The 26446-nt window shown below is 47.2% G+C and overlaps 1 protein-coding gene across 3 annotated transcripts in view; it reads left to right on the top strand.

Annotated features, from left to right (window-relative positions):
* MAP3K15 (mitogen-activated protein kinase kinase kinase 15) overlaps positions 1-26446 on the top strand; it is a 123803-nt gene that overhangs the window by 89353 nt on the left and 8004 nt on the right. For all 3 annotated transcript variants that reach the window (XM_047843445.1, XM_047843447.1, XM_047843446.1), the window contains exons 14-21: positions 4440-4521; positions 6494-6627; positions 8892-9019; positions 11465-11595; positions 11837-11942; positions 20923-21080; positions 24984-25167; positions 25916-26075. In XM_047843445.1, coding sequence (XP_047699401.1) covers positions 4440-4521; positions 6494-6627; positions 8892-9019; positions 11465-11595; positions 11837-11942; positions 20923-21080; positions 24984-25167; positions 25916-26075 — 1083 coding nt within the window. The remainder of the gene's footprint in view (positions 1-4439; positions 4522-6493; positions 6628-8891; positions 9020-11464; positions 11596-11836; positions 11943-20922; positions 21081-24983; positions 25168-25915; positions 26076-26446) is intronic.

Genomic DNA, 26446 nt, shown 5'->3' with positions numbered 1-26446 from the left:
TACATATATATGTGTATATATATGTATAGATCTCTCTCTACATATACATGTATATATGTATATACATATAAAAGAAAATTTCGGAGAAACAGTACAAAGAATTTCCATATGTTTCACCCAGAATTCTCCAGTGTTACTCCTTTACCACATTTGTTTTACATTCCTCTCCATATGCATATGATTATTTTTGTTCTGAACTGCTGAGGAATAACTTCAGACATAATGCTTCATCCCTCTCGCTACTTGAGTGCATATTTCCTAAAAACAACATTCACTTGTATAATCACAGCACAGCTATCTAATCAGGAAATTAAGATTGATATGGTTCTGTAATCTACAAACCTTATCCCCATTTTACTTACTGTCCAACTAATGTCTTTCACAGCAAAACACAAGATTTTTTCTCAGCTCCGCGCTCCAATCCGCGATCATGTGACATTTAATGCTCATATCTGTGTAGCCCCTGTTTATCTTCATCATTGCTTCCTTGTTTTTCTTGACTTAATGCTTCCAAAGAGTACAGGCCATTGATCGTGTGTAGCCCTTCAGTTGGGGGTTGTTGTTTCTCACGATTACATTAGCATCATGCATTTTGGGGAGGAACCTCACAGAAGTGATGTCCTGTCCTTCTCATGCACGACTTCAGGATCTGTACAGTATCTTTGTCTCATTACTGGTGATAATAACTTGGCTTACCTGGTGAAAAGTGGTGTTTGCCAGGCTTCTCCCAACTGCCCATTTTTAATTGCATTATTTGTATTTTTGTTAATGGTTTTAAGGATTCTTTACGTGTTCTGGATACAAGTCCTTTACCAGATATGTGATTTGCAAATAACTTCCCCGACCCCATTCTACGGGTGGTTTTTTCACTGTTGATGATGTTCTCTGCAGCACGGTTTTTAATTTTGATGCAGTTCAATTTATTTTTTGTCTTGTGATTTGTGTTTTTGGTGTCCTGTAAGATTTTGCCTAAGCCAAGGTTTTTTATGGTGCTTCTTTTCTTCTAAGAGTTTTAGCTCTTACATTTAGGTCTCTGGTCGCGTTTGAGCTCATTCTTGTACATGGTGTAAAGTAGGGTGTCCGGCTTCATTCTTTTGCTTGTGGATATGTGGTCGATCCAGCACATTTGTTGAAAAGACTATTCTTTCACCCACTGCACGGTCTTGGCAGGCTCAGAAAATCAATTGACCAGGGTCACCTGGGTGGCTCGGTCAGTTAAGCGTCAGACTCTTGATTTCAGCTCAGGTCATGAGCTTCCAATTCATGAGTTCCAGCCCCACATCGGGCTCTGTGCTCACAGCACGGAGCCTGCTTGGAATTCTCTCTCCTCCTTTCTCCATCTCTCCCCTGCTTGTGTGTGTGCTTGCTTGCTCACGCTCTCTCAAAATAAAAGTTTTAAAAAAAGAAAATCAATTCACCATAACCAGGAAAGTTTAGTTCTGGACTTACACTTCTATTCCATTGATCCGTATATCTGTTCTTGGGCCAGTACCACATTTTCTTTCTTGCTGTAGGTTTGTAGTAAGTTAGGAAATCAGGAAATGTGAGTCCTCCCAGCTTTGTTCTTGTTTTTGATAATTACTTTGGGTACTGTGGGTGCTTACATTTCATGTGAATTTTAGAATCAACTTGACAATTTCTGCAAAACAGGCAGCTATGATTTTGACAGGCATTGCAATGGATATGTAGACCAATTTGAGAAGCGTTGCCATTCTAATTATGTCACGGTAAGCCTTCGATTCCATGAGCACGGCACATCTTTCCATTTGTTTAGGTCTGTAATTTCTTTTGACAGTTTTTTTGTAGTTTCAGTGTACACGTTTTATACTTCTTTAGTTAACCATATACCTAAGTATTTTATTTTTTTGATGCTATTGCAAATGGAGTTTTCTTAATTTCTTTTCCAGAGTGTTTCTTGCTAGTATATAGAAATATACTTGCTGAACTCATTTAGTGATTGTAATATTTTTATTTTTAAGATTAAAAAAATTTTTTTAATGTTTATCTATTCTGAGGGAGAGAGAGACAGAGTGTGAGCGTGGGAGGGGCAGAGAGAGGGAGACAGAGGATCCGAGGCAGGCTCCAGGCTCTGAGCCGTTGTCAGCACAGAGCCCGGATGTGGGGCTCAGACTCATAAATTGTGAGATCATGACCTGAGCCGAAGTCAGACGCTTAAGCAACTGAACCACCCGGGCGCCCCTATGATTTTATTTTTTTTTAAATCTCTACACCCAGGATGGAGTTCAAACAACCCTGAGATCAAGAGTCACATGCTCTACCAAACAGAGCCAGCCAGGCACCCCAGTTCTCATACTTCTTATTGAATTTCTTAAGATTCTCTGTATACAGGATCATGTGTGCTGCAGATTGATAAAGTTCTTCCTTTCCAACCTGGATGCCTTTATTTCTTTTTCTTACCTAATTGCCCGACCAGTGCAGTTGTTGAATACAAGTGGGAAGAGCAGATGTCCTGAACTCAGGGGGCAAGCATCCAGTTTTTCACCAGTAAGCATGATGCTCCTGGCGGGTTTTTCTTCCTTCCTTTTTTCCTCCCTCCCTCCCTCCCTCCCTCCCTCCCTCCCTTCCTTCCTTCCTTCTTTCCTTCTTTTAAGTTTATTTATTTATTTTGAGAGAGTGCGCAAGAGAGAGTGAGGGGAGGGGCAGAGAGAAAGAGAGAGAATATCCCAAGCAGACTCTGTGCTGTCAGCACAGAGCCCGATGTGGGGCTTGAACCCGTGAACCATGAGACCATGACCTGAGCCAAAATCAGGAGTCAGACGCTTAACCGACTGAGCCACCCAGGCACTCCATATTTACATAATATTTAAATTGAGGTGTAACATACATAGAAGTGAAGTGTGTAAGTGCACTTAGGTATATCAACACCCTAGAAGGTTGCTCGTGCCCCTTTCCAGTCATTAACCCCCCTCCAGTGGTAACTATTTTGATTTCTGTCACCAATGGTTAGTTTTGCCTGTTCTTGACCTTCAGATAAATAGAACCATGAAGTGTTTACTCTTCCTCACTTATTTCTTTTAAAATAATATCCATTAGATTTAGCCATGATCTGTGTACCATTTCATCCTTTTTATTGTTGTGTAGTATTCCTTTGTGTGAATATACAGCAATCTATCTGTTCTAGTGGTGAACGTTTAGATTGTTTCTAGTTTGGTGCTATTATGAATAAAATTACCGTGACCTTTCTTGTACATGTCTTTTGGTGAACATATACCGATTCCTGTTGAGTATATACCTAGAAGTTGGAGTTACTGGGATGTAGGGCAGGTTTATATTCAGCTTTGGTTGATGCTTTCCAAAGCGGGTGCATCACTTCACACTTCCAGCAGCAGTGCACGAGCATTCCACATGCTCCATACGTGGACAAGAAATGGTCATGTCTTTTATATTCTAGTTATTCTGGTGAATTCGTATCATATGTCTCCTAAGAAGTCTGACTCTTGGTTTTCTCAGCTTTCAGAGATTAGAAGAAGCAAAGGTGGGATGGGTTGCAGAAAATAACGTTTTAACGTTTTGTGGAAATTATCTGGAAGTATACAATACCCTTCCCTATGATCGTGTGAGAAAACCATAAAAATTTTGCAAGTCAAATCTCTTGTACGTAAATAAACAACTGCACAAATGTCGGAAGTGGCTGATGTGGCCCAGCAGCATCTGTGAGAAAGACCTGGGGGTAATAGTTGATGTTAAGCTTCATCTGTGTCAAGAGAATGATGAGGCCATCTTACACATTTCCTCCTCACCCCTCTCCTTAAGACCTTACTGTTTACAAAGAACTAGAGCGTCGACAACTTGAGAGGTGATGATCCCACTATCCTTAGCGCTGATTAGGTCACATCTGGAACACTGGTCTTAGGGCCAGACGAGGAGAGTAATGCAGGGACACCTTTGAAGAATTACCTGCTACTGGAGTGACTTCAAAACAAATCCTGGAGGAAACACTGAGGGAACAAGGAGGAAAGATTTAAAGGGATTTAGTAAATTTACGTACTTTTCTAATGGACTGTTACATAGAAAAGGGATTAATTCTAAGCAGTCTGTGGATGAGACCCACGTAAAAGGAGTCTTAGCTCAATGAGAAGCTTAGCTTCTCATCAAGTTGTCCACGGAATAAGCAAACTTGTGAGGTAATGAGTTCTCTGTCACTGGAGATGTTCAGGCCTCAGTTGGGCAATCAGTTGGTGGGGCTCCTGTATAGAGAGGACTCAAGTATCACATTGAGTATTTGAACTAGATTTGACATAGTACCTTAATGGTACTATGTCATTAAGGTACTATGTCAAATCAAGGAGTAGATTGATTATTCCATGAAATTGTACAAACTTGCTTTATGTAACCACAGTTTAATGTAATAAGGCTAAGTTAAAGCTATGGAGCATGAGTGATGATAATTAGCATCTTTGTGACATTTGCTGTTCTAGGTTTTGCGCTTTGGTCAAAGAGATGATAAGCAACACAATGGGTAGTACAGTGGAGGGGGAAACTGATGGGGACACCTTAGAGGTAAGTCATAGAAGACCTAGAACATGGAAAAAAATATTTATTGTGTCTTTGATGCTGAAAGAAAACATCCCATTTTTTGTGAGAATCCTTCCTATTTAAAAATACTCTAGAATGAATGAGCTAGCTATCACTATCTGTGACTTTCAGAGATTAAGTTGAATATGTCTGTAGAAGAACCTCATTACTTTGGGATCTTCTCAGCCAGAATATTTAAGAAAAATTTGGCATGGACTAAAGTAAAGTTTTATTTTGTGTACAACATATGGATAGGGTTTTCTCTGCTGATTAATAATGTTTGTGAGACTACAAGAGAAATAGTTGGTCAGTTCATTGTACCCATTCATCTACAGGTGGGCATGGGGTTGTGTCCATATCTTGGCTACTGTAAATACTGCAGTAAACATAGGTGTGCATGTATCTCTTTGAATTGGTGTTGTCATTTTCTTTGGGTAAATACCCAGCATTGGAATTGCTGGATCATGTGGTAGTTATATTTTTAACTTTTTTTTTTTTAGTTTATTTATTTTGAGAGAGAGCAAGAGAGCGCACAAGCAGAGGAGGGGCAGAGAGAAGGAGAGACAGAATCCCAAGGAGTCTGCACGCCATCAGTGCAGAGCCCGATGCAGGCCTCAGGTTCACGAACCACGAGATCATGACCTGAGCCAAGATCAAGAGTCAGATGCTTAATCAAGTGAGCCACCCAGGCACCCCTGTTTTTTGAGGAGCCTCCATACTGTTTTCCACAGTATCTGCACCAGTTTGCCTTCCCAACAGTGTACAAGGGTTCCTTTTTTTTCCACATCCTCACCAACACTTATTTCTTATCTTTTTGATAATTGCCAGTCTGACAGGTGTGAGAACCCTGAGCTCTTCTGGGCAACACAGCTCTCGTCCACGGTTACTACAGTGTTAGACGTGTGTTTAAATATTGCACAATTATTCAGGTTGGCCACTAATTGAGGTCCTCCCATTGATGACAATTTAATGGTATTTTACTATCAAGTTAGTTTGAAATTCATTCTTTGAGGTTTCTTTCAGAAAATATCAAAAGGATTCATTTTAATCATTGACTCACGTACCTGAATTCTTAGTTTAGAATCAAAGTTTGTTGTGGAAATGAACTAAGAGATGCACTTTGAAGGTAACAGATGTGGGGGCCGAAAACGGTGTGAGAAAAAAGGCTTTTGTGGAGCATGCTGATGTCTGGTTAAATCAGACATGATGGGAACCTGTTAGTGATCCTAACTGTCATGAGCATCTTTCAAAGTGTGTGTGGAAGGAACCCACACGCGTTCTGTGCACTTCTGTAAGAATGCACAGCGGATCACAAAAAAGAACAAGTATGGCTCAGCCTAGAGATATGTTGGTTTTAATCATCGAAAAGGACCAACTAGAACGCAGCTGTACAACACCTTTCGATAATGAGATTGGGGGGACAAAACTGCAGTGGCGATTATAGGCAGAATGTGTGCGGTGTGTTTGGTGCTAGGTCTGTTCTTCTAAAAGGCGGAAGGCCCTGCTTATGTGCTTTGTGTTAAGACAATTTTAATTTTTATCGACCTTCAGTTCTTCTCTGGGCTACAGAAAAGGATCGGTTTCCTGAGAAGGTAATGAGGGATCATGCAGGAGGGCACCTCTTTGGGGCTCTTGGCATGCTCAGAAGCCTTTTCAAATTGCAGCATTAAAGTGGGGCAGAATCTCCCAACGCTGAGCCCATGAAGTTACCTATGACTCATAGTTTTGAATTTCTTGGATTCCATTTCATAAAATCATGTTGTTAATATATGAGTAACTGAGTATGGCCCTTTTAAAGTCATTACGTATTGAAAATAGCATAACCTAAGGAATGTGACCTGCCCGGGACTCAGATAACATTATTTATAAATAAAAACTTGCAGGACAATGTTTCGGTTTTTATGGGGCTCCACCATAAGTTGTGTGTTTTTTGATCCTGTTGCTTTGCCGTCTTCAGTATGAGTATGACCGCAATGCCAACGGCGATAGGGTCGTGCTGGGGAAAGGCACGTACGGGATCGTGTATGCCGGAAGAGACCTGAGCAACCAAGTGCGAATAGCCATCAAGGAAATCCCAGAGAGAGACAGCAGGCAAGTCGGGGAGGGCCATCCTTGTTGTCAGTTGCCACCTTCACACCCAAACCCTGTGCCCATCAGTGCTGGTGCGGGGGACTGAAGAACGAAGTCATTATGTCATCAAAAAATTGAACATTCTCTCGTGGTAATGGTGATTTGTTGTTGTTCTTTGCGTATCATAAATGGATGCAGAAGACGGAATAACTTTACTTGAAGGCATGTGGAATGCCAAGAGTCCTATCCCAAAAGAAAACTTTTTTATTTCCACTCATCAACTAGGTCTGAAATTTTACATTTTTACATAGCTAGACATTGGCAAATTTTTTTAAATGTGGCTCTGCTTTAATTCACATTGTCATAATTGTAAATGGCTATCATTTTTTTTAAAGCTTATTTCTGAGACAGAGAGAGACAGAGCATGAGCGGGGGAGGGGCAGAGACAGAGGGAGACACAGAATCCGAAGCAGGCTCCAGGCTCTGAGCTGTCAGCACAGAGCCCGACGCGGGGCTCGAATTCACAAACCGTGAGATCATGAACTGACCTGAAGTCAGTTGCTCAACTGCCTGAGCCACCCAGGCGCCCTGTAAGTGGCTATTATTTATCCAAATGTATCATTACAGAAAATTAAGCGTGGCAAAAAGAAAATTAGCTTTTTGCAGTACAGACTCTTTTTAATACCCTGCCCTTGAATCTCACCCTCAAAGATTTTGGGTATTTTTTTTTTAAACCACCACAACTACTAACTTATTTCTTCAACATTGTTTTGAGCCTAATTAAATATTTATGCCTTTTTAAATTCACCCCCCCCCACCAATTCTAAACAAGAACGTGGCATCATTGACTGTCCAGTGTTTTTGTAGAGAAGCTTCATACACAATAATGGCCACTACGTAAGTGTGGTCACATGACATCTGTGTGTTGCTTTCAGTACTGGACACTGAGGGACACGTGCAAATATCCCTCCGTCCTGGTGGTCACTGAATCATTAGTTATAAGTGCTTTCTAGCAGCCATAAGACCCTTCATCGTCCCTTTGTTCGTTTATTCACACATTCATTCATGTGTCCTTTCATTCGTAATGGGATTGCGTGTTCTCCTGTTTGAGTTAAAAGGCCGGTCCTGAAATGAACTCCTCTAGCTGCTTCTAAGGCCGAGGAAGATTAAATGACTTTTCCCAGCATGTGAGGAGTCAAGACTAGCATCTACACTCTGGAATTCCTTGTCCAGTACTGTCTCTTAGGGTCATGCTGGATAAGGTACTGCAGTTGTATCGCGGGGAAATTGCTGGCATGTACCACCTCCTTTGGTCGCAGCACTTAAGCTTTTCGTTGCCGATAGCTTTTCCTGGGATTTTAGAGCTAGAAAGGATCTTAGACACTGTTTTTGCCCCATTCCCTAAATTTAGAGCTGAACTTAGGCTGTCAACCCTTGCCTGGGGGTAAGAGCGACAAGTGCCATCATAGAGGGGCACGCAGAATGTTTGTAGGACAGGAGAGGAACTAATTACTTTTCCTGGGTGAGTTGTGGTCTTTGAGGGATGAATAGGAGCTCGTCTGACAGAAAAGAGGAAGCCCAAAGCGTCCTCTGCTGCGGGAAGAACAGAGCTGTTCAAGCACAGAGTGCATTCGGAGAACAACAGATTACCTGTTGTGACTTGAATGTAGGATGGGGGTGGAGGGCTCTTGACATGAGGCAAAAATTTTAAAAGATGTAGTTTGACTGGAGTTTGAACTCCCCGTGTGCCGTGTTAAGCAATATGGTCTTTATGTGGATTTCATGAAGAGAAGTGATATGATGAGGTATGCAGTTTAGGAAGAGAAAATACGGTGACCAGACGTTGAATATACTAAAGAAGCCAGACACTGGGTTAGGAGGTCTATAGTGTAAAGGGAGTGTGTGGAATGAGACTCGAGGGCAGCTGAGGAGAGAACCTTCTGGAACGCTACCACTCTTCATGAGAGACAGAGGAAGAGGACCTATTCAGAGAGGGAAAGGGTAGTTGGAGAGTGTAGACCTAACCATAGCAGCCATTCATCGAGTACCCACCGTACACCAGGCGCTCCGTCGGATGCCTGAGAGACGTGACACCGCTTTGGCCTTGAGCGGCCCTGTGTGGCTAGTATTCTTACGGGAAGCTAGGGACTCTCACGGGAGCCAAGGGAGAGAACATTTGCAGAAAGAAGGAACGGCCAGGAGCAAGACAGGTACTGGCACAGTGCCGTGTGGGCCCCAGGCCGCAGGGATCTGGCAGGTGATGCTGGCTTTGTTTTTCTTCCTAGGTACTCGCAGCCCCTGCATGAGGAGATAGCTCTGCATAAGCACCTCAAGCACCGCAATATCGTTCAGTACCTGGGCTCTGTCTCAGAGGATGGCTACATTAAGATATTTATGGAGCAGGTGCCTGGGGGTGAGTAGCCACTAGGATTCTGGTCTCGTGCTCTGAAATTCATTGATGAAAATATAATATGAACATCATTATCCATCTTGCCACTTAAAAAGTGGCAGACCTGCCGTTTAGATGTGGTGGAACATTTGTTTCTCAGAGGAGTTGGATACAAACTTTTCGATGTCGCATAGTCTATTGCTGGCTTCATTCAATCATCAAATATTCATTGAGGATCTACTGAGTGCCAGCTGCTGGGCTCAGCGCTGGAGACAGATGAATTAAAGCATAGTCTCCAGCCTTGAAGCTTTCAGTCTGGGAGTTTAAAGATGGCTTGGAGAAGAGGGGACCGAGGTCTTAAAAATGACACTGCAAAATAACATGTTTACTGTGAAATCAAACACCAGTGCTTTCTCCACAAAATCCCCCGTATGCAGGCAGTATTGTGTGGGGGAAGAGTTCCTCTGACCTGGAGCCTGGAGTGTCTAGTTTGAATAGGTCCCTCCATCTGCAGGCTGTGTGACTTCAGGCAAATTCTTCACCTCTGTGCCCCCCCCCCTCGGTTTCCTCATTAAATAAATGAATTGTCGGAGTAATAGGGGCGCCTGGGTGGCTTAGTTGCTTAAATGTCCAACTTCAGCTCAGGTCATGATCTTGCGGTTCTTGGGTTCGAACCCCATGTTAGGCTCTGTGCTCAAAGTGTGGAGCCTGCTTGGGATTCTCCTCCTCTCCCTCTCCTCTCTCTCTCTTTCAAAAATAAATAAAACTTAAAAAAAATACCCTGCATTTAAAAAATAAAGTAAAATCGAAGTAATAATAGTTACCATAATGATTGGAATAGTACTAATTATTGGAACAATAATGACCCTAGCTCAGTGGGTTGTTGGATGGATTAAATGAGATAGTGTGTGTAAAGCTTTTAAAATGGTGCCTGGCAAAGAGCAAGAGCTCATTAAGTGTTCATTTAAAAAAGTAATAATAAAATTGGGGCACCTGGGTGGCTCAGTCAGTTGAGCATCTGACCCTTGATTTCAGCTCAGGTCATGATCCCAGGGTCATGGGATTGAGCCCCATGTCAGGCTCTGTGCTCTGAGCGTAGAGCCTGCTTAAGATATTCTGTCTCTGTCTCTGTCTCTCTCTCTCTCCTTCCCTCCCTCCCCCCTCCGCCTCCCCCTTTGCCCCTCTCTCCCATTTGCATGCTCTCTCTTGCTCTCTAAAATAAAAAAAAGTAAAAAACAAAATAAATCATGGTAATTATGATCTGAATACAAACACTAAAACTTCAGTTAGAAATCTGTATTCATTCATCTAACCAACAGTTACTAAGAACCTACTATTCTCTTAAGAGCTTAAATGCGTATCTAGCCAGGCAGTGGGCTAGATTTTGAAGGTTACAATAAAGATAAAATGGTTTGTTCTTCCCTCAAGTTGCTCATAGTCTAGCAGAAAATATATCATTGCTGTTCCCATTATTTGATATTCCAAGGGCGAGGTTTAAGGATGGCAGCAGAATTGTAGATAGATGTGCACAAACCCTTTTACATATGGAGAAACTGAGGCAGGTGGCAAGGTTCCTGTAGCACTGTGGAAGGTGTCAAGCTGAGGCTGGCTGCTGCCTGAGGGCTTGCGATGATAACCTCTGAACCAGATGCTTAGAATTGTTTTCTTTGGGCCCAAAGGTTCAATGTTTAGTATAATTGAGTCAGGGGCTGGGGGGATGGTAAGATAGTCCTGCCCCTGTGACCTGGCCCCGAGGGCTTCTCCCAGTGGAGATGGACAGACCCCGGCTTCTCTGATCCCAGTCCCTGTCTCCCTGAATGGCCCCTCATTCTGGTCCTTTCCACCTCTGATTTCCCGGCAAGGTATATACAATGTGGCTTTGACCCAGGCTGAACAGCCGAGACATTCGTGCAGAATCTCCAGCAGGGGGCTGGTCCTCTCAAGTCCAGAGTGCTTGTTGCACTCTCCTCCTGACTCTGTGAAGCTTAACAGAGCTCTACCCAAAGGGAGCCCCGCTGAATTTTGGAGGTCACAGGGGGTTCCTGTTCACCCTCCATCTCTGGTCCCTTCTCTGGCTGTGCTGCTTGCACATCTGGAAAACAGGCAACAGAGGGAGGAAAGACGCTGCACTTGGCCAGGATGCAGCCATGTTGGTATGATTGCTTGTGTGAGGTTAGAAATATCACCTCGCTGGGCCACTGGGGTGGCTCAGACGGTTAAGCGTCCAACTCTTGATTTCCACTCATGTCATGATCTCACGGTTTGTGCGTTCAAGCCCCACGTCAGCTCTGCACTGACAGCATGGAGCCTGCTTGGGCTTCACTCTCCCCCTCTCTCTCTGTCCCTCCCCCACTCTGTCTCTCAAAATAAATAAACATTTAAAAAAATACATCACCTCGCTTTATTTCCCTGACTCTTGTGATTGAATCTTCATCAACCTGATGAGTTTTCTGCTGTGTCCGTTTCCAGGAAGCCTTTCTGCTCTTTTGCGATCAAAATGGGGGCCAATGAAGGAGCCCACCATCAAGTTTTACACCAAGCAGATCCTGGAAGGCCTTAAGTATCTCCACGAAAACCAGATTGTGCACAGAGACATCAAGGTGCTTGCTCATCTGAGGCAACAAGGTTTCATTTGTGCGTTTCGGACCACATGAGCTGCTGGCTGGCAGTCTGCAAACTGACCAGCTCAGAGAAGGGGAGGAATGGAGCGTGTGATGGCCCTCAGAGTGCCGAGTCGAGTCTTGCTACATACTTGTGACTGTTTCTTCAGGTACAAATCTTGTTTCATGTTAGCTTGTTTAAATCTGCCTTTCAGCATTTGGTGGTTTTTCTTTTCTGAAGGGTGACAACGTTCTGGTGAATACCTACAGTGGAGTGGTGAAAATCTCTGATTTTGGAACCTCCAAGCGTCTTGCAGGAGTGAATCCGTGCACCGAGACTTTTGCTGGTAAGCAGGACAGGGCTTGGTGTGGGCGGCCGTCCCGGAGTTAGGTTTACCGCGCACCTCAGCGTGGCAGTTGGCAGTTGAAGTGGACGGCGTCTTGTCCCCGACTTCAGGTGGTGTGAACTTGGTCACAGTGGTGCCCTGAGCCAGCTACCTGTGACAGCACTATTGCCACAACTCTCTTGTCTTCACAGGTTGGGTAGGTGTGGTGCTCTGCTGAGGTTTTCTGAGGGTTTCTGACCGCTCAGGAAAGTAGCAGCATCTCTTCTAAGTTAATGTCATGGGTAATTCTGAATCCCGCTAGCCGTCAAGCCACTTGTTGGGGTGTTTTACTGGTCTGTCCTAAAAATAGCCTGTTCTAGTTCACGAGTTCTGGTGCCTTGTGCTTTGATGGGGTTATGTTTCCAAGGGAAGCTAATTGTTCTGGGCAATATGGTCTTGTAAGTGGGTTCGAGGAATTGGATTTTCTTCTCGGTGGGTCAGTCATGGAATCATGTAAGTGTTTAGAGGGACTGGATTCCGAGAGTGGTATAAAATTACCAGCTAGCTTTCCATTTATAAGACCAGGGAGTTGAATGAGGTTCAAAAGCTACCTGTGGCTTTTTGAAATTCCTGCTTAAAAGGAATTGATCTCTGGAAAGAAATACTGATTTTGAATAAGGAAAGGTTTATGGTCCCCTAAGGTATAATAAAAGGGTCACAGAGGTCTTGCTTGATGGAATTAAGAAACAGTGCTTAGATTATTATGGCTCTGAGTAAAGCTATAAAAGAAGCATGACCGTCCTCTGTCCTGGAGCACTAAGCTGTAGTGTGGACAGATTTGGCCTTGGTCTTAGTGAATGTCTCGGCTCTGCTCCAACAAGAGGGTTTTCTATGTCGATCGCTAGATGCCCACAGTGGAGGCACATTCCCTGTCTAAAGAGAACTTTTATTTGTCAGAAATGGCATCGTGCTTGTAACACCAGAGGAGATACACGCACCTAAAGATGGGAAAATATTACACCAAGGACTCCACCAGAATCTCACAAAGAAAGAATGTGTTGAACTTTCATTTTTTGTTTCTGATAGAAATATACACGTGTCATCATGTATATGTGAGTATGGATGTATATATGACTGGCACATTTTTTTATTACGCTAATTGAAAATGACTTCTTTCCTCCTCTTTGGAAGTCACCAATTAGCTTGGCAATATGTAGCAAGAGGGTCTCTGATATAACAAGGAGTTATTTCAAAACATAAAACCCCTGACAATTTATCTCGTAATTAGCATCCCCAAGGAGAAAAAAAATTCACAAAGAAAACGCATGTATAATTCATCATTGCATATCACATTTTCCCAAGTAATTGGCTTCAGGAGGCATGAATTTTGCATTGCAAAACAATGCAGGGGTGTTTGGGGGATAATAAAGAAGGGGTCTCATTTTGGGTAGGAAATTCCCCTGCATATCATTACTCTTTGCAACACAGAGTGGTTCTGTAAAGAAGTCTCAGCTGGTTGGTGCAGAGCCCTGCTTGGATGCCTGAGGTTGTGGTGGGGCTTTTCCATGCAAGTGCCCGGAGGCATGGAAGGAGAGTGGGAGGTTTAGGCAACTTCTGGCACCTAAGCCTCCCCCTCCCGTGTTCTTCTCAAGGGTTTTCACTATAGGTATAAACCAGCTAGAACAGGAGGAAGGGCTGTTATGACCCAACCGACTGAGCCACCCAGGTGCCCCCACAGTTTGGCTATTGTGAATAATTTTGCTATGAACATTCACAGGCCTTTGTGTAGACATAAGTTTTCATTCATCTTGGGTATATGCCTAGGAGTGGATCTTGGGAAAGGAACTCTGCTCTGGTCTATGGTTGTGAACATCTTTGGTTCAACTTCTGGCTCAACCGTTTGCTAGCTGTGTGACTTGAGGCATGTTACTTAACGTCTCTGTGCCATAGTTTCTTCAGAAGTAAAATGGAGCTGTTCATAGTACCCAGATCAGAGGGTTTTTACGAGGATTAAATGAGTTAATATTGGTGAAGTGCTTTGACCCGGTACCTGACTCACAGCAAGTGCAGGTGAAGTATTTGTTAAATAAATAAATAAATAAAATAAATACTAATTTGCACTTAGAAGATCCCAGGTTATCAGAACTGGCAGGAGTCTTTCAGAGAATCAAGTTTCTGTGGGTAACAAACATGTTGAACCTGTCAGACTCACAGGTTGTAATCATAAAAGTCACCCCCTCTTTGTCTCCCACTGCCCTCTATGCCCTGCCCATGGTGGTAGTCCTTTCCTGAGACTTTGCCAGCCACCCTCAGGCAACTGAGAGAAAGTCTTAATGGAGCTTCGAGAAGCAAACAGTCTGAATTGGGTAATTAAAAGGGGCCACACTGGGGCTCCTGGGTGACTCAGTCGGTTGAGCATCTGGCTTCGGCTCAGGTCATGATCTCGCTGTCCATGAGTTCGAGCCCCGTGTCGGGCTCAGTGCTGACAGCTCAGAGCCTAGAGTCTGCTTTGGATTCTGTGTCTCCCTCTCTCTCTGTCCCTCTTCTGCTCGTGCTCACACACTCACTCGCGCTCTCTCTCTCTCAAAAATAAGTAAACGTTAAAAAAAATTTTTTTAAGGGGCCACACTAATGTACTCATCAACACTCTGGTCCTCATTCCAGGGATAGCGACCTAACCCTGTCCCTGCAGATCTGGTGGCAGGCGGCACGCAATCTCGAATCTCGTCCTTTCTCACCTGCCCCCCCCCACCTCCTTTTCTGCTCCCCAGCTGCAGGAAGGGGAGGAGAGGGGCACAGAAAGTGGTCACTTGACCGGTGCTGTTCTAAGCTGGATTTGTGTGCTCTGGGACTGGCTAATGGTTATTGTCAACGCTTTCCTGCCAGATCCTTTGTAAGTCCCACGTCATGGGCAGAGACCTGTCCTTTAGTTGACTGCTTCTTGCCCCCCGCCCCTCTTTTACCCCTCACATTGTACACACTCCTCCGTGTTTTTCTCCTGAGGGATCCAGGCCATAGGAAATGGCCTTTGAGCAGGATTCCTCTAACAGGGACCCTAAAGCGGTATTTCTTTTTTTTTTTTTTTTTAATTTTTTAAATGTTATTTATTTATTTATTTATTTATTTATTTATTTTTAATTAAAAAAAATTTTTTTTCAACGTTTATTTATTTTTGGGACAGAGAGAGACAGAGCATGAACGGGGGAGGGGCAGAGAGAGAGAGGGAGACACAGAATCGGAAACAGGCTCCAGGCTCTGAGCCATCAGCCCAGAGCCTGACGCGGGGCTCGAACTCCCGGACTGCGAGATCGTGACCTGGCTGAAGTCGGACACTTAACCGACTGCACCACCCAGGTGCCCCAAATGTTATTTATTTTTGAGAGAGAGAGAGGGAGGGAGGGAGGGAGATATAGTGTGAGTGGGGGAGGGGCAGAGAGAGGGGGAGACACAGAATCTGAAGCAGGCTTCAGGCTCTGAGCTGTCAGCACAGAGCCCGATGCGGGGCTTGAACCCACAAACTGTGAGATCATGACCTGAGCCGGTCGGACGCCCAACGGACTGAGCCACCCAGGTGCCCCTAAAGCAGTATTTCTGCACTGGGTCCCACATCTGGCGTCCAGGGTTCATGCATCTTTCCCCCACTGTCAAGAGGGCATGGCCGTATCTTCGGACGCTATGGGCCGCTCCCCTGGGTACCAGTCCTGTGTGCAGCTTACCAGTGGGGGACATGTACATGTGGAGCTCTGCATGGGCCCAACGAGGAGTCCTCATCTTTGGGTTTAAAACAAAGCGGTGTCCCCTCCTACCAGGCCCATCCTTGGCCAGGGCAACCAGGGTGGTACAGGAGGCATCTTGTTTCTCTTTCCGGTACCTCATTAATATGAAACTTGCAAACTTTGAGCTCTAACAGTGTTTTCCAGGGCCTGTAGAAAACGCTTATGCGTGTGCCCTCCTTTGGAGTGTGACAGTTCTGAGTGCGTGTTGAATTGCCCGAGTCGCCATTTTGGGCACAGCCTTTCCTCGGCTCCTGTAATGAGAGGGCAGACCTCCCGGCACAGCAGTGTCTAAAGAAGTCACTCACAACATCCCCCACCTCTAGTCTCTCCTCTCTCGATCTTTTTAATCCCTTGATCTGGGTGGCAGGACCCTGGGCTAGAGGCCTGCGAGGTGTGTGACCACTTCTGTCGGACCCCCTTCGAAACATGCGCCTGTCGTCTGTGTCTCACCCCTTGCCTTGGTGTCTGGCTTTGATCTTGGCGCCTCGATCAAAACTTCTCAATTATTGTCCTATGCCATGCGTTTTTGTCGCTGGTGATTTGAAAATCCTGCTTGGGCAGTTCTCCGGGAGCCCCCACAATTTCATGTCCCCAGTGGTCTGGGTCCATGCCTGTGGGTCTCCTGTCCCCTTGTTCTGAACTCTGTACCCCCAATCACATGACCTGTGTGTGGGCACATCTTGGGGGACGTGCAGTTTTGAAAGGCTAGGATACCCTTAAGAGAGCCAGATTGAAGGCAAGCAAGTTTCCCAGGATTTCCGCATTATTCAGATGCCCCCCCTACCCCCGCCGCTGGCATCTTTACTTGATTTCTCGACAGAAGCCGATTTGGTGCAGCCGATACACACCCACAACGTGCACACCACTTGGGAACAGTCCCTTGACTATTGGAAACAGTTGTGTGGATCCGTCTCCATTGGATGTTGACTGTGAGTGGGTGGTTTTTCTATAAAACTGGTAGTCAATAAAATGGAGCACCCGGTTCTCTCTTACCGCCCTACGCCTTCCAGCTATGTGGGAACACGTCACATTATGGCTTTGGAAATCCTCACGTCAGCTTGACTTTTGTTCAGGCAGCATTTGCTTCACTTGTGCTTGTCCTGGATTCATTGCATACATCAGCAGTGTCATGGTGAACAGTTCCAAATGTGGAGACGGAAGACCTGAGTTCTAGCTTGAGCACATCTGCTGCCTTCTCTGAGGCTCATTTTCCTCATGTATAAAATGGGAATAACTGTTAGATAGCGCCGACCTTACTGGGTTGTGAGAGTCACAGAGACAGTGCTACGTGGAGATGCTCTGTAAGTCGTTGAATACTGATGGGAAGTCAGGCATTGTGGCCATTAGCCTCCAAGATGGCCCCCAGCGGACCCCGCCGCCTGGCCTTCACAGCCTCGTGTAATCCCCTCCCCTTGAATGTGGGCTGGACTTAGTGACTCACTTCTCTCTTTTTTTTAAAGTTTTTAATTTTGAGAGAGTACACAAGCAGAGGAGGGACAGAGAAAGAGAGAGGGGGCGAGAGAAAATCCCGAGCAGGCTCCTTCAGCACGGAGCCCAATCTGGGGCTCAATCCCATGAACCATGAGATTATGAACTGAGCTGAAATCGAGAGTTGGACACTTAACCAGCCGAGCCACCTGGGCACCCTGATTAGTGACTCCCTTCTGATGAGCATATGAAGGCAGAGTGGCAGTGTGTGACCTGGAGGCTAGGTTGAAGAGGACAGCGTGGCATCCCTCTTGCTTGCTGTCTGTGGATCCCTGGCTCCCGGGGAAGCCCTAGTTTTGAGCAGCCCTTTGGAGGATCCCACTCGGTGAGAAACTGAAGCCTCGTCCCACAGCCTGCCTGAACTTAGAAGTGGGTTTCAGCTCCAGTCTGCGTTTCCCTTGACTGTAGCCCAGCAGATACCTTGGCTACAGCCTAATTAGAGACTCTGGGCCAGATCCACCCAACCCAGGTGTTCGTGGATTCCGACCCTTAGAAACCGCATGACAGGGGTGCCTGGGTGGCGCAGTCGGTTAAGCGTCCGACTTCAGCCAGGTCACGATCTCGCGGTCCGTGAGTTCGAGCCCCGCGTCAGGCTCTGGGCTGATGGCTCAGAGCCTGGAGCCTGTTTCCGATTCTGTGTCTCCCTCTCTCTCTGCCCCTCCCCCGTTCATGCTCTGTCTCTCTCTGTCCCAAAAATAAATAAACGTTGAAAAAAAAATTTAAAAAAAACCGCATGACATCCTAATTCCTGTTTTAAGGTGCTAACATCTGGGCTAATTTATTACATAGCAATAAATAACTAATACGGATGTCCTTGATAAGTCCCTACATTTATAAAGAGTGATGTTTACTATGTTGTCCTATAAAGAAAATCTCTAAATTTGGCATCAAGCGGGCTTAGCCTCCAATTATGAAACAGTTGTACTCTGGTGCACAGTTGTTTAACGAGGGTCAGTAAACCATTGCGGTTTGGTATAGTGCTATTTTCTACGTTGCAGAACTTTGTAAAAGTTCTTTTAAGAATTAACTTTTACTCATTGTGTTAGTTGGGATTCAGGCAGGAAAACCAAAATCGCCCCAGTTATTTTTACAGAGAGAATTTAGTAGAAAAAACGGTTTACTGGGACTGAGTTATCAGAAAGCAGCTTCTGTTTCTAGGGCTTGCGGGGAGCACAAGGAAGGGTGTTACTGGAGTGGAGCAGGCAACTAGTGGTGGGGCAAGAGGAAGCCGGATCTGAAACTATGAGGGGACAAAAGAGCTAGAAACTGGAGCCAAGCACTGCTACTGGAACCAGCTGAGGGTCCAAAGTGCAGCTCCCTCAGAGGGACAGCGGCAGACATGGGGGAGCAAGTAACCAACCTCTCCTTCCTCCCTCCTCTAGGTATGCCTGAGCAAGCCCGTTTGAGCTCCTCCTCCCATGGTAGCGCGCTCTCGCGCGCGCGCGCCCCCTAGTGGCAGAGCCTAACAGGAAGCTGCAGGCAAAGCACAAATAGGGTTTGCAGAGTCCCAGAACCAGCATCATGGAGCAGAGCTGAGAGAGAACAGCTGAGTTAACAAAAAGCACAAGTCTTTCCTTGATTAACAGATTGTGGATTAGTTAGTAGGCACATCCTCTGTCAAAGCCTCTCCATTCATTATTCACAGCAGCACAAGCCTGGGAGGAGAGATTGTGTCACTGGAAGTTCCCTCCCTGGGGCTCTAGGATTTCCCAATGGTGCAGCAAGTGCTATGAGCCTGTATCTTGCCCAACCCTGCAGCAGCTGAACACTTCCCTAGCAGGCTTTCAGCTTTGGAAACCAAAACCATCGTTCGTGCCCTACTGATCTGTTGAGCTCACAGACCCAACCCAAGTTATGTTTCACTTTAAATTAGTTTGAATTTTTTTAAACATTTATTTATTTTTGAGAGAGGGAGAGAGACTGTGTGAACAGGGGAGGGGCAGAGAGAGAGGGAGACAGAGAATCCAAAGCAGGTTCCAGGCTCTGAGCTGTCAGCACAGAGCCCGATGCAGGGCTTGAATTCATGAGCCATGAGATCGTGACCTGAGCCGAAGTCAGACGCTTAACCGACTGAGCCACCCGGACGCCCACAATTACTTTGAATCTTTAAAAATTAAAAGAAAGTAAAATTCATGTCATCCGTCTCACCAGCCATATTTTAAGGGCCCAGTGGTTATATGGGGCTAGTGGCTACCATATCGAACTGCACAGATTTTCATTATTGCAAAACTCTGTGGGTCGGTGCCTTTCAGATGCTCATTGGGAGGAAAAATACTAAAAGACATTGGATCTTCAAGAGGAAGATGTAGTACAGAGCTTCTCCAAATTTTTTTTAAACCAATGAGCCCTTTGTTTTCATTGATTAAGACTCTGGAGACTTGCTTTGGCTGTGTGATCTTGAGATAGGCACTTGAATTTCTCTGGGCATCCGTGTTCTCTGTTCACACCTTGGCCAGTGTCATATGCAAGTTTGCTCTTTATTAGAAACCACTTTGCCAGCATATAGTGTCTGGTGCTGTTGCTTTCCTCAGCCTTAGTTTCAAGAAGAACCTATGATTTTACTCCCAGAGCCCTGATTGACCTCCCTGCCCCCATCTCTGCAGTGCTTTCTCCTCCCAGCACTGTATCTGATCACCACCTTCCCTGTGGTAACCTCTGGCAGCCCGTGACCCACAGGAGAAAGTCTGAAGCCAGAGCCTTCATTATGTACTGCTTGCCATTCGGGCTGTGCCCTCGCCACTGCCTCCTTAATTTTTAACTCCTAATACCCTACTCTGTGTCAGCTTCCGCTGGTGGTTCCCCGAACTCACTCTGTACTGCACACCTTCGCACCTTTGCTCAAGCTCTTCCCCCAGCCTGGGAGTCCTCCCATCCCACTGTCCACCTCCTCAACCCGCCTGGTGGGAGGCCGGCTCGCTGGCAGCCCCGTGTGCCGCCTTCTGTGGCTCTGCCTCCGTGTTCGTGGCGGGGTCGTCCGTCACCCTGCCTGCTCCTGGCCGACGACTGCACGCCGGCGGCATGCTGGACCAGTGTGATGTTCCTGCAAGGGGCAGCTTTTGGTCAGGGACTCCCCAGTGGCCTGGCCGAAGCCGTCCCTGGGCTGTTTTTCTGTCTGAGACTCTGCCCACCTCTTCGTTCCCTGCCCTCTCTCCCAGGTGTCACATTGGCACTGAGCTTGACAGTTCCCCCTGCCCATCCTGCTCCCTCCCCCTTTATCCCACGTGTATTTCTCCCCAGTAAATCTCTCTGGTGTCCAGTGCTGTCTTAGCATTTACTCCTCGGAGAACCAGACTGATCCAGGTAAAACTTTCCCTGACTTGAAGCAGGCAGAATCAAGCACTTTTTCATCCGCTTTCTCGGAGCCCTCTGCTTTAGCACTTACTCCATTTTGCCATTAGCCCGCCCCCACCGTCGTCCTATCATCTGTCACTTCCACTAGGCAGCTCCTGAAGTCGGTGGGGCACTGTGTGTCCTGCGTTCTGTGCACTGACTGGATGGGGTTGGGGCCCATTTGTCCTTCGCGGAGCTGAACAGTCTTCTCTCCGTGTGACCAGTATCAGAGGAAGGGGCATTGCCTGCCTCTGGTCAGAGAAAGGACACAACGGCATCATTTATGCACGAGAGCAGGCTCCGTCTGTCATTAATGAGAGGGTTGAAGTCCACACGCTTGTTTACCAATGGTCCGCTGAGATTTTTGTGCAGCTTGGTGCCCACAATCTTTATTTTTTTCCCCATAGGCACTCTGCAGTACATGGCACCTGAGATCATCGATCAAGGACCTCGCGGGTACGGCGCCCCGGCGGATATCTGGTCCCTGGGCTGCACCATCATTGAGATGGCCACCAGCAGGCCTCCGTTCGATGAGCTCGGTGAGCCGCAGGCAGCAATGTTCAAAGTAAGACATGTTTGGTGATTGAAGTTGCTGGTGTCAGGGAAATAATAAGTAAAAAGAAAATCTCCTGCCACTCCAGAAATCTCTCCACAAAGGTAGAAGAGAAAGCAAACAGCTTTATTGTTGAATAGGCATTAAATCAGAATGCTATGCAAGCCACAGGCAGCCCACTAAGTGGTTGCAAGGACAGAAAGAACTTGTCCTTTTCTCCAGCCAAGCACTACCACCCTCTGACCCGTGGTCTCAAAGGAAACGATCACTAGTCCTCCCGTGCGTGGACAGGATAGTGCCACTGGTCACAGTAGCGCATCCAAGGGTCACTCGATAATTGGGACGACCATTTGCATCAGCTAATTGATTTTACCTAAAGGAAAAATAAACTTCTCCAATATTTAAGATAGGAGGTAGTTTTGGAGGAAGACACTACTGAAGTTAGGGCTCCCCCGCAACCGGAAACTGGGAGATAGAGATGGATCCTTCTTGATGTTGACATTTCCAGGAGTTGGCCCTCAGGTCCTTGAGAAAGGCATTCTTGGCAAGAGGCTTATTCAGCTTTTAAAAAGATTCACACAGCGTCTCAAAGACACCAAGAACTTGCAGTTACAAGTTTTCTAAAGTACATGCTCTAAGAAAAGAGGGGGAGGGGAGGTCTCTTCCCTTATTTTCAACAGGGAGGATGAAGGCTCTTTGTTTTCTGGTGGGTTTTTTTTTTTTTTTTGTATTCTACCAGTCTTATTATTAGTTTTAAAAATCATAGCTGTTGGGGCACCTGGGTGGCTCAGCCATCAAGCGTCCAACTTCAGCTCACGTCATGATCTCACGGTCCGTGAGTTCGAGCCCCACGTTGGGCTCTGTGCCGGCAGCTCAGAGCCTGGAGCCTGCTTCGGATTCTGTGTCTCCCTCTCTGTCTGTCCCTCCCACACTCGCTCTCTCTTTCAAAAATAAGTAAACACGAAAAAATTAAAAAAAAAAAAATCATAGTTGTTAAAATATTATCCATGTGATTTTTATCTCCTGCTTCTTCCCATACTGTGAGGAACTCATCATAAACATCATGTTGCATGTTGTTTATTTCTAACTTTTGCTTGTACAACTAACATTATTTTTTTTTTATTTTTATTTAATTTATTTTATTAATTTACATCTAAGCATATAGTGCAACAGCGATTTCAGGGGTAGATTCCTTAATGCCCCTTACCCATTGAGCCCATCCCCCCTCCCAGAACCCCTCCAGGAACCCTCTGTTCGTTCTCCATATTTATGAGTCTTTCATGCTTTGTCCCCCTCCCTGGTTTTGTCTTATTTTTGTGAAGCCTCTTATTTTGAATCTGTATTTGCCCTTACACTAGGTGAGGCTCAAATACCACATGGGCCTGTATCTTTGGAGGGCAGGTTTCTGACTGGTTTTGAAGAGGTGGGGCTTCGGATAGCAGACAGTGTTTACTTTGTCATTCTAAAAGCCCTCCCCGAGCTCACAGGAAGGCCACCCCAAGTATTGAGGCCCACATAAGACCGACTGGCCACCATGGGGGGCATTTTACCACCAGGCCTGCTCCCTTGGGAAGGGACATGCTTCCCATCCCGCGGGAAGCTGATGCCAGGATAGCCCCTTGTGTCTAAGGTTAGGTCTGTGGCTTCTGGCTCTGAGTACACTTGGAGAAGTTGAAGAGAGGCTGTGGTCTTAAGAGTCCCTTAGCAGCAGTGGCCTCCCTGGAGCATTTTTGGTTGCCTGAAGGCTAAGGAGGAGGAGAGTGGGTTCACTGCTTATGGACAGTGAGGTCACAGTGCGTCGAAGCAACCCGATAGAACATGCTCCAGAGGCCTTGCTTCCTTGCTTCTCTGCCAGGCATGGCGGCCCCTCGGCCCGCCTGCCCTGCAGCCTTGCCGCCCGCATCTTCACCGGACACTCCAGCTCAGCCTCTGGCAGAACGAAAAGGAACGAGTGCAGGTTTCTCAGCGAGCGGAGTGCAGGCCGCTCAGCAGACGGACTGCTCTGCGCTGTGGGTGCCGTGGCTGCTCCCCTCAGCCCGGCCCCTGCAGAAGGTTCTCAGAGCAGCGGTCAGGCGGCTCCAACGTCAGGACCTCAAGTCGCCGAGTGTCTTCTGGCCCCCACAATCCTGACAGGACCCTGAACGCGAGGGCCGGGGGGACAGCGGTAACCTTCCCCGCCCTGCGGCGTCTGTCCGTGGTGGAGCCGTGCGGCTGTCGAAGATCCTACCTACAGCTTCAGTCGCAGGCCTCGGGACAGATACTCGCTGGTGCAGAGACAGACATCGGGGCCAGAGAGGTGATGATATGGAGAGACACGGAGGGCGGCACGCCGAGGCCAAGGTGAGGGCGATGTGTCTGTAAGCCAACCGTTGCCGCAACCGCCCGAAGCTGGAAGAGGCAAGGACGGATTCTCTCTAGGTTTCAGAGGGAGCGTGGCCCCGTCAGCACCTTGACTGCAGACGCCCAGCCTCCCAGACTGAGAGAGAATAAATCTGCATTGTTTTCAGGCACCCGGTTTGTGGCGCTCTGTGAAGGCAGACCAAGAGAACTCCTACAGGGGCCTTCTGAGTAACAGCAAAGCACCTTTAGAAGTAACGTAGCGACAGGGCACCAAGGTGCCGCCCACGTTCGCTCTCTGCTTTCCGACAGTCTTGTGGGGGACGCCACCCCTCTCTCCTTTGGGTTCTTGCCCTGAATTTCGGTCCCTGGCCCCTTAGTGCCCTTCCCCCCTGCCCCTCAGGTGAGGGGTGCCACTGTAGGTGTCCTGCATTTCACATTTTGGGGGGATATTCCATCCAGTGTTTAGTGTTCTCAAAATCTAAAACTCGATTTAAAAACTTTTATTTGATCGTGGTAAGAACAGTTAACAGGAGCTCTACACCTTTAACATACCTTAAAGTGCTTGCTGCGGTATTGTTGACCCTAGGTACAGTTGTTGTACAGCAGAATCCTAGAATGCGTTCATGTTGGTTTTGTTTGTTTTTTTGTTTTTGTGGGGTTTTTTTTAAGTTTTTAAACTTTATTTTTATAAACATTTTTTTAATATTTATTTTTGAGAGAGAGAGGTCGCACGAGCAGGGGCAAAGAGAGGGAGACACAGAATCTGAAGCAGGCTCCAGGCTCCGAGCTGCTAGCACAGAGCCCTACGTGGGGCTCAAACCCACGAACCGTGAGATCATGACCTGAGCTGAAGTCGGGTGCTTAACCAGCTGAGCCACCCAGGCACCCCTTAAACTTTATTTTTAAAGGTGTTTTTTTTTTTTTTTTTGAGAGAGAGAGTGCAATCGGGTGAGGGGGCGGGGGTGGGGAGAGAGAGAATGAGAATGCTAAGCTCATCATGGAGCCCGATAGCAGGGGGCCCATCCCAAGACCCTGGGATCATGACCTGAGCCCAAATCAAGAGTTGGATGCTCAACTGACTGAGCCACCCAGGTGCCCCAAGATTTTTTGATTTTTTAAGTAATCTCTGCACCAAACGTGGGGCCTGAACTTAGAAACCCGACATCAGCAGTTGCATGCTCTTCCGACTGAGCCAGCCAGGTGCCCCAAGAATGTATTCATCTTTCTTACCTGAAACCTCATGCCCTTTGATTAGTAACTCCATGCACCCCCACCCCCAAACTGCTGAGCCTCCCTGCGTGTGACCTCAGGGCTCCACTGAGGACTGGAACAGAAGCCCCAGGACCTCTTAAGCCCTACACTCTGAAACTCCTCTGATTTCACTTTTCCAACAACCTACTGGGCAAAGCAAAGTCCCAAGAGGCCAGCCGGGCGAGTCGTCGAGGATGTTCTAACCCACCAGCTCCTCAAAGGATGGCAGGGGTAGGAGCTTTATACTCAAGGCACGTGCACCCGGATGTGCCTGAGGCCTCACAGTCACGTGAGTCACATAGGTCCCCTCTCCCTTAAATGCAGGTGGGGATGTTTAAGATCCACCCTGAGATTCCAGGAGCCCTTTCAGCTGACGCCAGAGCATTCATTTTATCCTGTTTTGAGCCTGACCCCCACAAACGTGCCACTGCTGCCGAGCTGCTCAAAGAGGGTTTCTTAAGGCAGGTGAACAAGGGCAAGAAGAGCCGAATTGCTTTCAAGCCAGCAGGTGAGGTCTGCCTGGACAGCGGGGGTGCCGCCCGGGGCGCCGTGGATGCCTGGGCCCCTCTGTCACCGAGAGTGCCTGCTCTCCAGAGCCGCACGCACGGAGCCTGTCCCTGTGAAGAGTGGCAGGGATTGGTGCAGGGGGCGTAAGAGTGGTCACACCCAGCCAGTGAATGTCCCTTGATTTCCTGACGGACAGAGGGAGCCCCACAGGTGACAGCGGCACACCCCCCCCCCCCTTGTTAAAGTCTTTCATTTGAGATTGTGCCGAGAAGGGAGGCCAGGGGTGCCCTGCCTGGGTTTTGGGTCTTCGGTTGGTGCAGAGCCTGGCCTTTCCCCCTCTGCTGCTCCTGACCTTGATTAAGGGGTGCAGTAGCTGTCCTACAGGTCACTGAAGCGAAGTGGCCCCTTCTAGGGCAACGAGCCCTACCTGGCAATGACATAAATGTGGCCTCTGGAAAGAAAGCTGTTGGTTTTCTCTTTCCTGGTGTGAATGGAGTAGAAGCCAGGACAGATGCTCAGCATCTTGCTCGGGGGTGACGAGTTGTGTTTCTGTCAGTGTTTCCTGCAGGCTGGTTAGAGACGCGGTCTTGGGCCTCAGACCTGCTAAAATGGAACCTACATTTCAGGGACCCCGGGTGATTGACTATACCGCCCCGTTAGAGCAGCACAGACCTAACAGTCCCTGCATGGGTCACCTGGCCTGAGGGGCTGAGGCTCACCCTCCCCCCTCCCTGTCTGCCCCCACACAGAGGGTACCCGGGGCGCCACCCTGGCCCTGCCCACGTCTGGGGAGCCCATGGGCAGCAGCAGCAGTGACCACAGCTCTGTCTCCCCGGACTCTGATGCCCAGATGGACGCGTTCTTCGAGAAGGCCCGGGCACCCAAGCACCAGCTCAGCCCCCTGCATAGGTACGGCCCACCCACTTCCCTACACTGTGGGCCAGGAGCCAAATCCCTCCCAGGTGAAAACCAGATGGCCGCCAGGGGCTTTAGCTTTCTGCACGGTTAGTAGGGCGGCCAACAGTGCAGGTGAAGGCGGCGGGCAACGTGTTCACTGCGGTCACTTCCCCATCTTCCTGTTCCTTCCCCTCCTCTCTCATCCCCTCCGCCCCTCCTCCCACCATCCCCATTTTCTTTCCCTTTCTTCCCTTCTCTCTCCCTCTCTCAAAACTGGTGCTGTGGGAGTTAGAAAAAACACTGCATCTCTCTTCCACCTGCCTGCCTCCTGCAGTTTCACCTTAAGGGTGGGGACTGCCTACTCGCCTCTTAGCCCCTCCCCC

This window comes from Prionailurus viverrinus, chromosome X (genome assembly GCF_022837055.1).
Source record: "Prionailurus viverrinus isolate Anna chromosome X, UM_Priviv_1.0, whole genome shotgun sequence".
NCBI lineage: Eukaryota > Metazoa > Chordata > Mammalia > Carnivora > Felidae > Prionailurus > Prionailurus viverrinus.
This window is presented reverse-complemented; position numbering and strand designations above follow the sequence as displayed.